The 12428-nt window shown below is 57.0% G+C and overlaps 1 protein-coding gene across 4 annotated transcripts in view; it reads right to left on the reverse strand.

Moving 5' to 3' along the window:
- Positions 1-233: 233 nt before the first annotated feature.
- Positions 234-12428, reverse strand: part of ACTN1 (actinin alpha 1) — an 89840-nt gene continuing 77645 nt past the window's right edge. For 2 of the 4 annotated variants that reach the window (XM_036311035.1, XM_036311064.1), the window contains 12 exons: positions 11882-12029; positions 9073-9223; positions 8493-8601; positions 7976-8116; positions 6473-6655; positions 6046-6180; positions 4738-4917; positions 3901-4047; positions 2931-3011; positions 2423-2488; positions 1152-1310; positions 234-939 (listed from right to left, as the gene is read on the reverse strand). In XM_036311035.1, coding sequence (XP_036166928.1) covers positions 781-939; positions 1152-1310; positions 2423-2488; positions 2931-3011; positions 3901-4047; positions 4738-4917; positions 6046-6180; positions 6473-6655; positions 7976-8116; positions 8493-8601; positions 9073-9223; positions 11882-12029 — 1659 coding nt within the window. In that variant the 3' untranslated portion in view covers positions 234-780. The remainder of the gene's footprint in view (positions 940-1151; positions 1311-2422; positions 2489-2930; positions 3012-3900; positions 4048-4737; positions 4918-6045; positions 6181-6472; positions 6656-7975; positions 8117-8492; positions 8602-9072; positions 9224-11881; positions 12030-12428) is intronic. The other 2 variants (XM_036311044.1, XM_036311053.1) reach the window with 2 other exon arrangements.

Genomic DNA, 12428 nt, shown 5'->3' on the forward strand with positions numbered 1-12428 from the left:
CTCTCTCTCTCTCTCTCTCTCTCTCTCTCTCCTGGAATACAGCAAGGAGCAAGCCATGAGCTGCCAGTGGAGCACTGTTGCTTTAATTTGTCCGTGCCAAGCAATAGCAAGGTTGTCCAGACTCCAATTTTATCCCTGACCATTTTTAATGGGCAGTACTAAAATAAAATAAAGTGTGCTGATGAGGAGCTCAACCACACCTCTGGACTTAAAAATGAGACCAGCCACATAAATTCTCTTCCTTAAAACACAGCCATTTCAAAAGATTTTCTTTAATATCATAAAATATCTTCATGGACAGTGAGCTAGCAAACACACATGCACCAATGTGCCTTTCGACAAGATTAATCCCTCCCCTCCCCTTTCCCACATCAAGGTGGACATGAGACTGGAGAAATGAATACAGCAGATGGAACAGATAGAAAAAAAAAATCGATAAAAAGGATGGAATATAACATTGTGCTTGGTTCTTTTCCTATGTCACAAAACAAAACATTTTGGTGCAAATAGTTAATTCTTCCTCTTTTCCATTTAGGTCTGGTGGAGAAAAAAAATACTTTTCTATAATAAAATATGCGGTTTTTTTGTTTTGCTTTTTTTACTTTTTTTTAACATAACTTTTTTTCTTTTTTTCTTTTTTGCAGAAAATAATTTTGTAAACTGTCACTTGGCGGGCAGGGCGGCTGGAGGCCACGCGGGTCCCAGCTCAGGAGGCGGGAGGGAGGGGGCAGCGGAGGAGCAGGGCTGGCAGGGGCGGGGTGAGGGCGCTGGGCGGGCGGGTTAGAGGTCACTCTCGCCGTAGAGCGCTGTGGAGAAGGACATGTAGTCCAGAGCACCGGGCACGGCGTCGGGGCCGGTGTAGGGGGCCATCCGCGCGATGCAGTACTCGGCCTGGTCCGGCGGCAGCTCCCGGCGCAGCTCGTCCACCGTGATGTAGTTCTGCGGGGAGAGCGTCACTGCACCCGGGCCGCCCCGCCAGCCCCTCCCGTCCCGGATATACACGGGGCATTCCGCACATGCATGTCTACGTCCGCACGGTGGGACCGAGCGGGACCCTGAAGGGCAGTGGAGGTGCTCCGGACCGTCCTGCAGGTCAGCGCCCAGCCAGGGCCTGCCACCCCGGCAGGGCACCCACCCCCTAGCAAACGCACCTTGTCACCGGCCAGGATCTTGAAGGAAGCCATGACTTGGTCTGCTGTGTCTGTGTCGGCCGTCTCCCGGGACATGAAGTCGATGAAGGCCTGGAATGTCACTACCCCCAGGCGGTTGGGGTCCACAATGCTCATGATTCGGGCAAATTCTGCCTCTCCCTGGAGAGAAGAGCCACCCAGGCCTGTCAGCCTCTGAGCCACACAGCCTGCTGAGACTCCGCACGGACCTGGAGCCCGGGGGCTCGGGGAGCCTGTGGTTGTAAGAGGAGGCACAACCTGGGCTGTCCTGGGGGCATGAGGAGCCTCTTCACCACACCCAACAGTGAAGACCCCGCTCAGGGCTCCCACCCCTACCCATGCCTGGCTCCCCTTGGAGCCAACTATGATAATGCTGATAATAATGACAATGACAACAGCAGCAGCTCCACCACACACAGCCATATTACATCCCAGGCACTATTCCAAGTGCTGTGCATATTTTAGGTCATGTAACCCTCACCACAGCCACATAAGGCAGGTGTTTACTTCCATCAGGTTTCCAGATGAGAAACATGCAGCCCAGAGAGGCTTAGTGACTTGCCCAAAGGTCACACAGCCAGCAGTAGGTAGCAGAGCTGGGATTTGTAAGTTCCTTCATGTAACCTTTACAACAGCCCTGCAGGGTCCCCTCGCCTCATCCAGGCCCCCAAGCTGGTGATGGTGGAGCTGGGATTTACTCCTGGGTTCGCTGCTCCAAAATCCCAGGTCTCACTCCTGTGCTGGGCAGCCCAATGTTCTGCACTTTGCATGGCCCAGGAGTCACCTGGCTGCCCCGCTAAGGCCCCTGCCCTGCTCTGATGGCCTGCAGGAGGGCAGACAGCTGAGAAGGCTGGGGAGGAGCCTGGGCAATGCAGAGCGGCGGCAGGCTCGGCTGGCCATCACAGGGAAATGGCAGAACTCTCCACGCCTCGTACCAGAACGTGCAAACCAGCAGTCCTTCTGCTAGCCTCAGTTCGGCCCAGCCGTCCACGGTGGGAGTGAGAAAGCCTATGTCCACAGTGAGTACCAGAAGGTAAACTGGCACAGATGGTGGGACAGCCAGACCTCCAGGACACACAGGCCCGGGGCTGGGCCCTGCCTTCAAGCTGCATCTTCCCCGAGGACCAGAGCCTTGGGCCCCCTCTGGGGAGGGCAGCCCTGGCCTGAGGGCATCCAGACTGCCACGGCGAGGACTTGGCCTCTGCGGCCAGCTGGCTGCCCCTCGCCGGGACAGAGGGTGGGGTTTACATTACCATGTTGTAACCCATGGAGATCAGGCAGGCTCGGAAATCATCCGTGTCCATCATGCCTGTCTTCTTCTGTAGGGACAGTGGCATCGAGACACAAGGAAGACAGGGCACAGATGGCCGGAGGGGAGGACGAGGTGTTTGGTTTCAGGGTCAGGAAGGGGAGAGGAATAAAGGAGGAGTAGATGTAAAACACATCCGGGGAAAATGTCCAGGAAGGAGGAAGACAGAGCAGGGAGATGCAAAGGTCCGTCCACAGGATGGAGAACGGCGAGGAGAGGAGGCGGGCACCGAGCAGGTTCCCAGGAAAGAACCGAGAGCAGAGTCAGAGGTCGAAGTAGTGGGAGGAGCCCGACGCGGGCCAGGCGAGGACAGCAGGAGAGGTGAGCCCCAGGGCCCACAGGGAAGGGAGACGGGGAGATCCAGACAGACAGAGAAGAGAAAAAGGAGAAATACGCATTATTTCTTGCCCCGGATGCCACCCCTGAGCGTGCTCCATGCAGGAGGCGAGTACCTGGGGGTCGTTGGCAATATCATAACCCAAGCTGATGAGGCAGGCTTTGAACTCCTCGGGACCCAGCGTGCCGGAGTGATCCTGGGGCCGCCGTGCGTCAGGCAGCGAGCCATGCGGTGCCAGGGAGGTGGAGGCCGTGAGGGGAGGGGTGGGCCATGCCCCAGGGGAGGGTGGCATGTGAGGGAGACACAGGGACGAAGGCATGCGGATAGAGAAGGTGGAGGGTGGACAGGGTGGGGGAGGAGGGAAATAAAAGTGCACATGGTTAGACACACGGACACGGTCCCGAGGGTGCCCTCTCCCCGGCACACGCAGCCCTGCTCCGGGAAGCAGGCCAGGAGGGAGCACAATGAGCCACGGGGGTGAGAAGCCCCCACAAGTGCCCAGCCCGCCTCCAGCCCGATGCCCCACCCCAGTTTCCAGGAGGGCTTCACCCAGTCAGGCAGGGTGGTGGGCAGCACCTAACCCCATGCTCCCTCCCCTCCCATGTGGTCATCCCGAAGCCCCGGGGCACTGGGAGGGGCGCCCAGCACGGACAACTCTGTGCCAGGGGGTGGGTGGGCCAGGAGGGAGCCCCCACTTCTCTGTCCTGAGGCAGAGGCAAGGGAAGGTCCCTACAGCCAGAGGCAAAAGGCCTTCCCATGAGGCTATGGCAGCCTTGCTCTCAAGGGCTGAAGCTGCAGGGTAAGAGAGTAAAAGTCAGGGGTCAAGGGTCCTTTCTCCACCCATGATCTGAGCTGTCTCTCCAGAAAAGCAGAGAGGCTCATGGGACAGGAGGACTGGCTCTCTAAGGCCGGCATCGTGCAATGCGAAGTAGGGCAGACTGCTGGCAGGTGCTGCCTCCTTCCCCCTCCTCCTCACCTGCCCAGGATCTGGATACAGCTCGGCTGCCCACACCTGGGGCAGTGCCCTCCAGGGCCCTGGGGCAGGGGCTGGGGCTGCTCTAAGCACGTGCAGGGGGGGCTCTCACCCGGTCAAAGTGGTTAAAGGAGGCCCGGAACTCGTTCATCTGCTCCTGGCTGATGCCCTTGGCATCCCGGGTCAGGATCTGGTTCTCCACCTCGTTGATGGTCCTGGCGATGGTGGTGAGGAGCTGCTCCCAGCCCACGCGTATGTGCTGGATGCGGACAAGGGGCCAGTCAGGACAGGCTACCCCCGCCACTCCCCCTGACCATCGAACGGTCCAAGCAATCAAACTGGCCTTCCTTGCGATTCAGTGTCAGCAGAGGCAGGGGAACCAGAACAAGGTTCCAGGACAGAGGAGCCACAGGATGAGGGGGAAGTGTGGGCAGGGTGGTGGCTTCTGCCTGGAACAGCAGAGACCAGCCAGGACCGCCAGCGTGGGTCGGACAGGAAGGAGGGGAAATTTGGTAGTGGGAAGGATTAAAGGCTAAAAAATAGGTAATTCTTTGAATATCCAACTCCAGAACTACACACATGTGCTTTCATGGTCAAAATAAGTAAGCATTCAGAATGCAGGTGCCTAAGGCAGTGTTTGGAGACCAGCATCAGAATCACTGGGGGGGCTTGTTAAAAATTTAGATTCCTGAGCCCCATCCAGACCCAGTGAATTCCGGAGGCAGAGTCTGGAAATCTGCATGTCAACAAGCTCCTTGGGAAACCCAGAAAGCACTGAAGACCCAGAGCTCCCGGGGTGAGGAGCGAGTGCCCCCTCACCCCAAAGCAAGAGTTGATCCTATTATGGCCAATTTCCGGGGAAGATGACAGCCTCCCCCTGCCCCGGCCCAGGAAGGGGAATGGAAGGGGATCGGGCTTCCCCCCAGAGCAACAGGGCCCAGACACCCACCTCCATGGTGTAGTTGGTGTGCTTGTTGTCGAAGATGAGCGCCTCCTGGATGAGCTGGTGGTCGCCCTCCAGCTGGTCGATCTTGGGCTTGTAGTTGATGATGCTCTTCTCGTACTGTCGCAGGTGGCTGAGCTGGTCCTCCAGGGTCCCGTGCATCTCGATGGAGATCCTCCCGATCTCCTGCTCACCCGGGAAGGAGGCCCTTGTCAGACCACCCCACTCTATGCCCATGAGTTGGAGACTGGGGCCCCCATGCCACTGGCCAAACCCTCAGGTGATTCTTGGTTCCCACCCCAGGACCTGAGAGCCCACTGGGTAATTAGGCAGCCCGGAGCTGGACACAATCAGCGTGTGTGCTCCTTGGCATGGAAAGAGCGTCACAGCAGTGGGACACGCACTATCAGTGGATGAAACCCCGCCCCTCCACCCACCTCAGGGACCTTGCTCCTGTGCTCTGCTCCTCAGATGCCCACCGCAATCCCACCCATCTGTGAGCCAGGCCTAATCCCCATTTCTGGCAACCCTTCATCCATATAAGCAAACTGTGAAAGTATTCTGTGCACTCACATCAACACAGCAAATGAAATGTTTCCTGAGCACCTATTATGCACAATGAGATAAGCAGGTGGGGAAGGGGGGAGGGGGCAGCGCATAGGGGAGACACAGTTGTGAACTCAGCCTGGGCTCTGCCCTCAAGGAACTGAGAGGGACACCATGCTCTAACCCAAGAGGTATCCCTCCCCTGATCTACAGCCCCGCCCCAATCTGGCCCACACAATTCAGTGAAAAGTGCCGCGCTTGCCTGAGGTTCAGTTCTCTCTCTGGGAAGACCATCCTCCTTGACCAAACTCATTGCTTAGGTGCAGGGATAATGAAGGAAGAGACCCGGTCAGCCAGGTAAGCCACAAGTCAGCCACCCAGGCACTGATCCTGCTGTGGGACTTTCTCGTGGGACTTTAGTAGTAGTGCTCTGTGTGGGTCCTGGCTCAAGGCAGCTGATCAATGATTCTCTCTTATCATTGACGTTTCTGGCTCTTTCTCCCTCTCCCTTCCTCTCTGAAATCAATCAATATGTATTTATAAATAAATAAATAAATATTAAAAAATAAAAGACCAGACACTGGGACCAGCCCCCAGCTTCCTTGCATGAGCTCCATACCCTCTGTGGGGCAGCAGACCAGTCACGGGCTCAGGACCCACAGTCCGCCACAGGTCGTGCCTGGGAGGAGACAAGGCAAGCCTGTCTGGCTGGGATGGGGGCAGGGAAGGGGTGGGAGCCTCATTCCTGCCTCCCATGATGGGACCCACCTCCATCTTGGTCTGAATCCAGGGCCCGATGACGTTGGCCTGTGCCCCGAACTGCTTGCGTAGCCTCTCATTGTGCTGCTGGCGGGCATGCTCCTCCGTCAGGGCCTGGTCCCTCCGAGGCACCAGTTGCCGCACCTGGGGCAGGAACAACCATGGGACATTGGGCATGGGCCATCTGCCTGCCCCACACTTCCGATGAAAAGGAGGACCCAAGGAGGGAAGGGCCAGTCAGTAACACACAGGAGTAAAGATATTGGCCGGCTCTAGAAGTTCAGTCATTCATTAACTTGACAATTTTGACTATGTGACAATAACAAGAAACACTGAAATAAATAAAAATCAACCAACCAAAAAAGGGACAAACAATCCCTGCCTTTATGAAACGTACAATGGCTCAACCAATGCCCAGTCCAGCCCTTGGACTCACATGGTCCCATTTGCCGTTGATCTCCTGAGGCGTGATGGTGGTGTAGGGATTGGTGCCTGCCATGTTGACGTGGTAGGTCTGGACAATCTTGGACACCTCGTTGTGGATACCCAGGATGGCCAGGCGCTCCTTGTCGGCATCCGGGAGGGTGGCCTTGAACTGCTCATGCGCTGTGGTCAGTCCCTGGACAGAGATGGGGATGCAGGAGAAGAACAATGACTGAAGGGGCTGGTGCCTCCCATGGGCCAGATGAACAAAGGCAACCCTGCAGGTCCCAGAGTAGAGGTGGGTGGAAGGGCCCCTGGAGGCCTGAAGCCGTCAACCGAGGATTATCATGGCTCAGAACCAAGAGGGCCAGGCTGGCCAGGGAAGGTGAAGGCAGAGCCATCAAAGCAGTAGCTTCCTGCTCGGGCTGGTGAAGTCAGCAGCGACCTCAAGTACGCTTACCACCCCACAGTCAGGTCAGGAACAAGGAGTGCCCCAAGGCCTGCCCCCAGGTGACCTCCCCCAACATAGGCTTCCTCAGCGCTTTGCAAAAGCCCTTGCAATCTAACCTGTGCAGCTGTATAAAAGAACAAGGAAGCAGTTTAATGATATGCAACAAGCTCCAAGGTGTCTGTTAAATTAAGCATCAAGGTTCAAGCCCTGGCCGGTGTGCTCAGTGGTTAGTGTTGGCCCACACACTGAAGGACCACAGGCTAGCTTCCCAGCCCCGGTCAGGGCCCATTCGAGACACAACCAATGGATGTGTCTCTCTCACACTGATGTTTCTCTGTTTCTCTGTTTCTCTCTCTCTCTCTCTCTCTCTCTACCTATCTATCTCTTCCTCCCTCTCTTCCACTCTCTCTAAAAATCAATGGAAAAGCTCTACTGGTGTGGCTCAGTGGCTGAGCATCAACCTGTGAACACCTGAGGTCACAGTTCGATTCCTGGTCAGGGCACATGCCCCGGTTGCGGGCTCCATCCCCAGTGTGGGGCGTGCAGGGTGCGGCTGATCAATGAGTCTCTCTCATCACTGATGTTTCTTATCTCTTTCTCCCTCTCCCTTCCTCTCTGAAATCAATAAAAATATTTTTTAAAAAAAATAAAAATCAATGGAAAAAATACCCTCCAGTGAGGATTAACAATAAATAAATAAAGAAGATTCAAAATACAGTCTATTATAAAAGCTATTTTATATAAGAAAAGGGTGTGGAGGAGACTGTTAATAAGTAAATATATTTGCTTGCATATGCAGAGACTGTGTGGCCATACTGCTTTCCTCTGGGGAGGCGCTCTGGGGGACAGGGGATAGGAGCATGAACTTCCAGCACAACTTTCTCATCTTTCATATGTCACCCAATCAGAATAAATATAATGCAAAGGTTTCCAATCTATGACACCCTTGGGATGCTGTTCTCAGTCCTCTCTCTGCAGGGACAGCCTGCAGGAGTGGGCCTGGCAGAGGGTGGGCCAAGGACGGCTGGGGAGCCGGCCACCGGGGGCGAAGGGGGCTGCACCCACCTGGATCTCCTCGATGGTGTGCACGATGAAGGTGTCCTGCAGGTCCTCCATGGCCCCCTCCATCCAGTTGTTGAAGGGCGCAGCCCGCTTGGCATACTCCAAGTACAGCTGGTCTATGGTTTCCAGCAGTTTTTCTGTCCGCTAGGAGTGCCGAACGGGGCGGGGGTAGGGACATGTTAGCAGAGTCATCTCCAGAATCCCTCCCCTCTCCCCAAGATCCTCCTGGCCAGCCCCAAGTGGCCCAGGTCTGGGAGCACCGGGCTAACTCAGGCAGAAAGAACAGGCTGTCTCTGGGCACCACACCAGGGGGATGAGATCTGGTTTAGGGCCGGAAAGGAAGCATCTCCACAAAGCAAAGCCCAAACGCGGTGCCCGTGTGAGCCTTCGCACTCAGGCCATGGCTGGGCGAGGTATGAGGGGCCCCGTGGAGCATTCTTGCCCGCAGCAAAGGGAGTCACGGAGCAGGAAGGGGCAGGCAGACTGCAGGAGCAGGCCCCCGCCTCCCTTGGGCCCTCACCTCCAGGGCTTCCCTCCGCTTCTGAGTTAGGGCCCCTAGATTGTCCCACTGGTCGCAGATCTTTTGGCACCGGGCGTTGACACTGGGTGAGTCGTAATAGTCCAGCTCACTGGGAGGGAGGAGACAGGAAGAGTCAGGCGGCCCAGGCTCCCTGTGTGGCCCGCTCTCCTCCTCTGAGGCGGGGGCACCAGGGGTGCTGGAAGGCCAGGTGTGCTCGCTGCATCTAGACCCCCAGGCGCCCCTCCCAACCTTCCAACTCCTTGCTTTCCGGAGACCACCGGGAGAGGGCCAAAGAAGGCCCGTCCTCCTCTCTAAGGTCCCCACCCAACCTCAGCTGGAGGCCATGCCAGTCTGCACCTGCAGCACAACACCCAGGAGCCACCGAGGCCGGGAGCACTCAGAGCCAAGACGGGTCACCCTCTGGTCCTGCCCTAGTGACAGGTAAGGCCCGAGGCCTGTGACATGTGGGGACGACCTCCTGCCCAGGCACCAGGCTGTCCCACCCCCTCACGCATCAGGGCCTCAGCGCCCATCTCCCGCAGCCCCGCAGCCCCGCAGCCCCTGGCCAGGCCACGCTTACTTGAGCTCCTGTGCAATGGCGGCGATCTGCTCCACGCGGTCCTGGTGGGCAGCCAGGTCGCTCTCAAAGGCCTCGTGCTTCTTGAGCAGGGCCTTGATCTCCGACAGGGTGGCCGTCTCGTAATCCTTCTGCTGCAGCATGGCCTCTTTGCCTGAGCCCAGAAAGATGAGCTAAAGCCGGGGCGCACCCCTCAGGGCCCCAGGGGCTCCCGTTCCAGGGGTGCACCCCCCGGGGATGCCCACTGTACAATGATCAATCTTTCTGCAGTGTGAGAAACCGGGTTATTCCACTAAGGGGCCCGGCCAGGAAAGCGGCTATTCTCCATGGAGCATGAATGGTGGGGCGGCATCAGAAGTGGTTACATACGAGGCTATGCCGGACTATGGGGGCACGTGTGGGGCATAACATTAACTTTATGGACAGCAGAAAACAATGTGGCATAATAGGAAAAAACAAGCCAAGCATAAGGGGTACCCCATTTTATAGTTTTTCCAGTGCTGGAGGGACCCCCCCCTTAATTACTCCCAGTGTGGTCAGCGTGTCCAGGCACAGTGCATTCACCAATGGCCAGGGCCTTCTTCGACCATCAAACGCACTGCCCTCTCTCTTTAGGGGTGGGCAGGACTTGCACTTCTTGGGTTTCTGTTTCCCGGGAGGAAAATGGAATGACCTACGACCTCTCAGGACTCTCAGATGAGGTTCCCAGCTGCCTTGTGAAGTGACTAGCACAGGACGGGGAGGGGCCTGGCCTGGCCGCCCACCCTGTGCTTGCGCCCGTCATGGATGCTCGGCCCTCTCGGCAAAGAAGGCTGGCCTGTGAGGCCAGGGCTGTGACCAATGTGGCATTTCTTTCCTTCCCTCTACTCCTTCCCAAGTACAAATAATATAACAATACAAAAAATTACAGAGGAACCTAGTTATCTCAGCCTTTCAGTCTTTCCTTTATGGATGTTGTGGTAACACCACGGGGTATATATAAGTTACGCTTCCTGCTTCTGAGATCAGCAGCAGCACGTCATTGAGTGTCTACCTTGGCCCCAGTCTTCACCGGGGCCGCTGGGGCGGCTGTACATCCCGCCAAGTGGCTGAACCACCTACTGTGGTCGACGGACCCCTCAGCTCACACGACATATTACAGATGGTCTCACCACAAACATCTCCAGACACGAGATTTCCCCACACTTAGGGTTAATTCTTTAGGCAGTCTCAAGAAATGGAACTCCCGGGTCAATGGGCAATACATCCTTAGGCATGAATGAGTCCATGTGGCCGGACTGCTGCGTCCGGCTGTGCCGGCATGCCAGCACTACTCGTGCCCTGGTTGGTGCTGCCAAGCCCCCAGGGTGGTTCCTGCTCTGTGCCTTGCTCTGAGCTGTTCCTTGGCCCCGGAGAGGACATGACAGAAGCACGTAGGTGAAGAGTACAGCCTCAGCCATCCCCCTCTACTCTGCACCATCCACGCCGGGTAAACACCTCTGTACCCGCAATGCACAAAGCCCAGCATGGGTACCCGCAACAGAGGGCTGAAGCCACCCCCCTTGACTGAGTCCAGCACACTCCTATCCCCCACCAAGCCAAGCCACGCCCAAGTGGCCATGGGGTGTGGCCGTCCCTCTGGTCTCTCGCTTAAGGAGTGAGGGCATAACAGAGCTGAGTGGGGAAGTCTGAGCACTGAGCGCCACTGGCCAATGGGGTCTGCCCCGGGGGCTCTAGCTGACAGTCTCGGGGTCCTAAGATTTGGGCAACCGCATTCCCCTCTCCACCGCAGCCCAGGTTCTGAGGAAAAGACTATCCCAGGTAAGATTTTCTCTCTGGAGTGAACCTTAGCTGCCAATCACACACACACAGCCCGAGTGCCTCCGGGCTACAGTAATGGAGACACAGGCAGGAAAGCAAGGGCTCTGCTTCTTTAAACTGGAGGCAGAAGCAGGAGGAGGGAAGGCAGTGGAGGGGAAATGCGCAGGGCTACCATCTCCTGATGTGACCCAGGTGCCATGAAATGTTAAGCGACAACAACCCTCTGAGGGGCTGGCCTGGGTTGAATGGTGCCCTCCCAAAACTCAGGTCCACCCAGACCTCGGAATCTGACCATATTTGGAACGAGGGTCTTTGCAGATGTATTTGGTTAAGATGAGGTCCTTATGGATCAGGGCGGCCCCAATCCAACGATGGTGCTTTCATTAGAAAAAGGAGAGGGAGACTCAGTCAGAGACACAGAGAGGAACTGCCAAGCGAAGACAGAGGCACAGGGAGTGAAACAAGGCAAGGAATTCCGGGACTGCTGCCAACCACCAGACCCGAGGACTGGGCGCGGGAAGCAACCCCGCCGCCACCCAATTCACTCTGAGCGCCCTCAGCTGTGGCAGAACCTCTGTGGTGTCAACCCAGCGTGTGTCGCTTTGTTGCAGCAGCCCCAGGAAACGGACCCAGGAGGGCACACCATCACCTGCGTGGTCCTGATGAGGAAGGGAGACCTGGGCGTCAAGTCGCGGGGCTAAACTGACACTGCTTCTAGGTGGCAGGGTCGGGATTTGAACCCCAACCTCCCCGCCTCGGGGACATCACAGCGGTGGCCTGAACTATCAGCAACAGGCCTAGCGCTGTACCACGCCAGGAACTTCTCTCGCTGCTTCACATGTACTAGTTCACTTCATCCTCGTAAACCGAGCGGACGGGTGCTACAATCACCCCCACTTTACAGATGAGAACACTGGGGCAACCGAACGTGCCTAAAGCCGAAGCCCTAGTCAGAGAGAACGAAACCAACAAAGCAAGAGGAGAGAGTGTGCGGATGGCTGGGCTGCCTCACCGTCCGTCCAGGCCTCGTGGATGGAAGCCTTCTGCCGGAACTTCTCCGCCAGGTGGTCAAGCCTCTCCAGCCTCCGGATCTCGTTCAGCAGCCACTCCTCATAGCCCTTCTCCGCCTGCTCCAGGCAGCCCCAGGCATTGTTGATATCCTGCGAGGATGGATATGCACCGTCAGCCCACCGGGTCGCCAAGACGCCCACAGCTGCTCCAAGCCTTCCAGGACCCTCTTCCCCATCTTGGCCGTGTCCGGCCATCCCCACCCGCCCCCACCCATCCCCACGGGTATTGCCCTGGGCTCCTGGGCAGGGAATGGGGGTCCGAGTCCACATGGGCCACTGAGCCGTGTGGGGAAAGAGCCCAAGGCCTTCTGTGGTCCCAGGACTGACTTCCAACAGGATTCATCACGTTTCTGGATCGCTCAAGGGCTCTGGGAAGTAGCCTGGAGCCTGCGGGGACCCTGACCTGGGCAACGAGTCTGGGGATAGTGACATGCTGAACACAAACCCATAGCTCTTTAGACAGGGAACCAGCAACAGGGCCACCCTCTA

This window comes from Myotis myotis, unplaced genomic scaffold, assembly GCF_014108235.1.
Source record: "Myotis myotis isolate mMyoMyo1 unplaced genomic scaffold, mMyoMyo1.p scaffold_m19_p_1, whole genome shotgun sequence".
In the NCBI taxonomy this organism is placed as follows: domain Eukaryota; kingdom Metazoa; phylum Chordata; class Mammalia; order Chiroptera; family Vespertilionidae; genus Myotis; species Myotis myotis.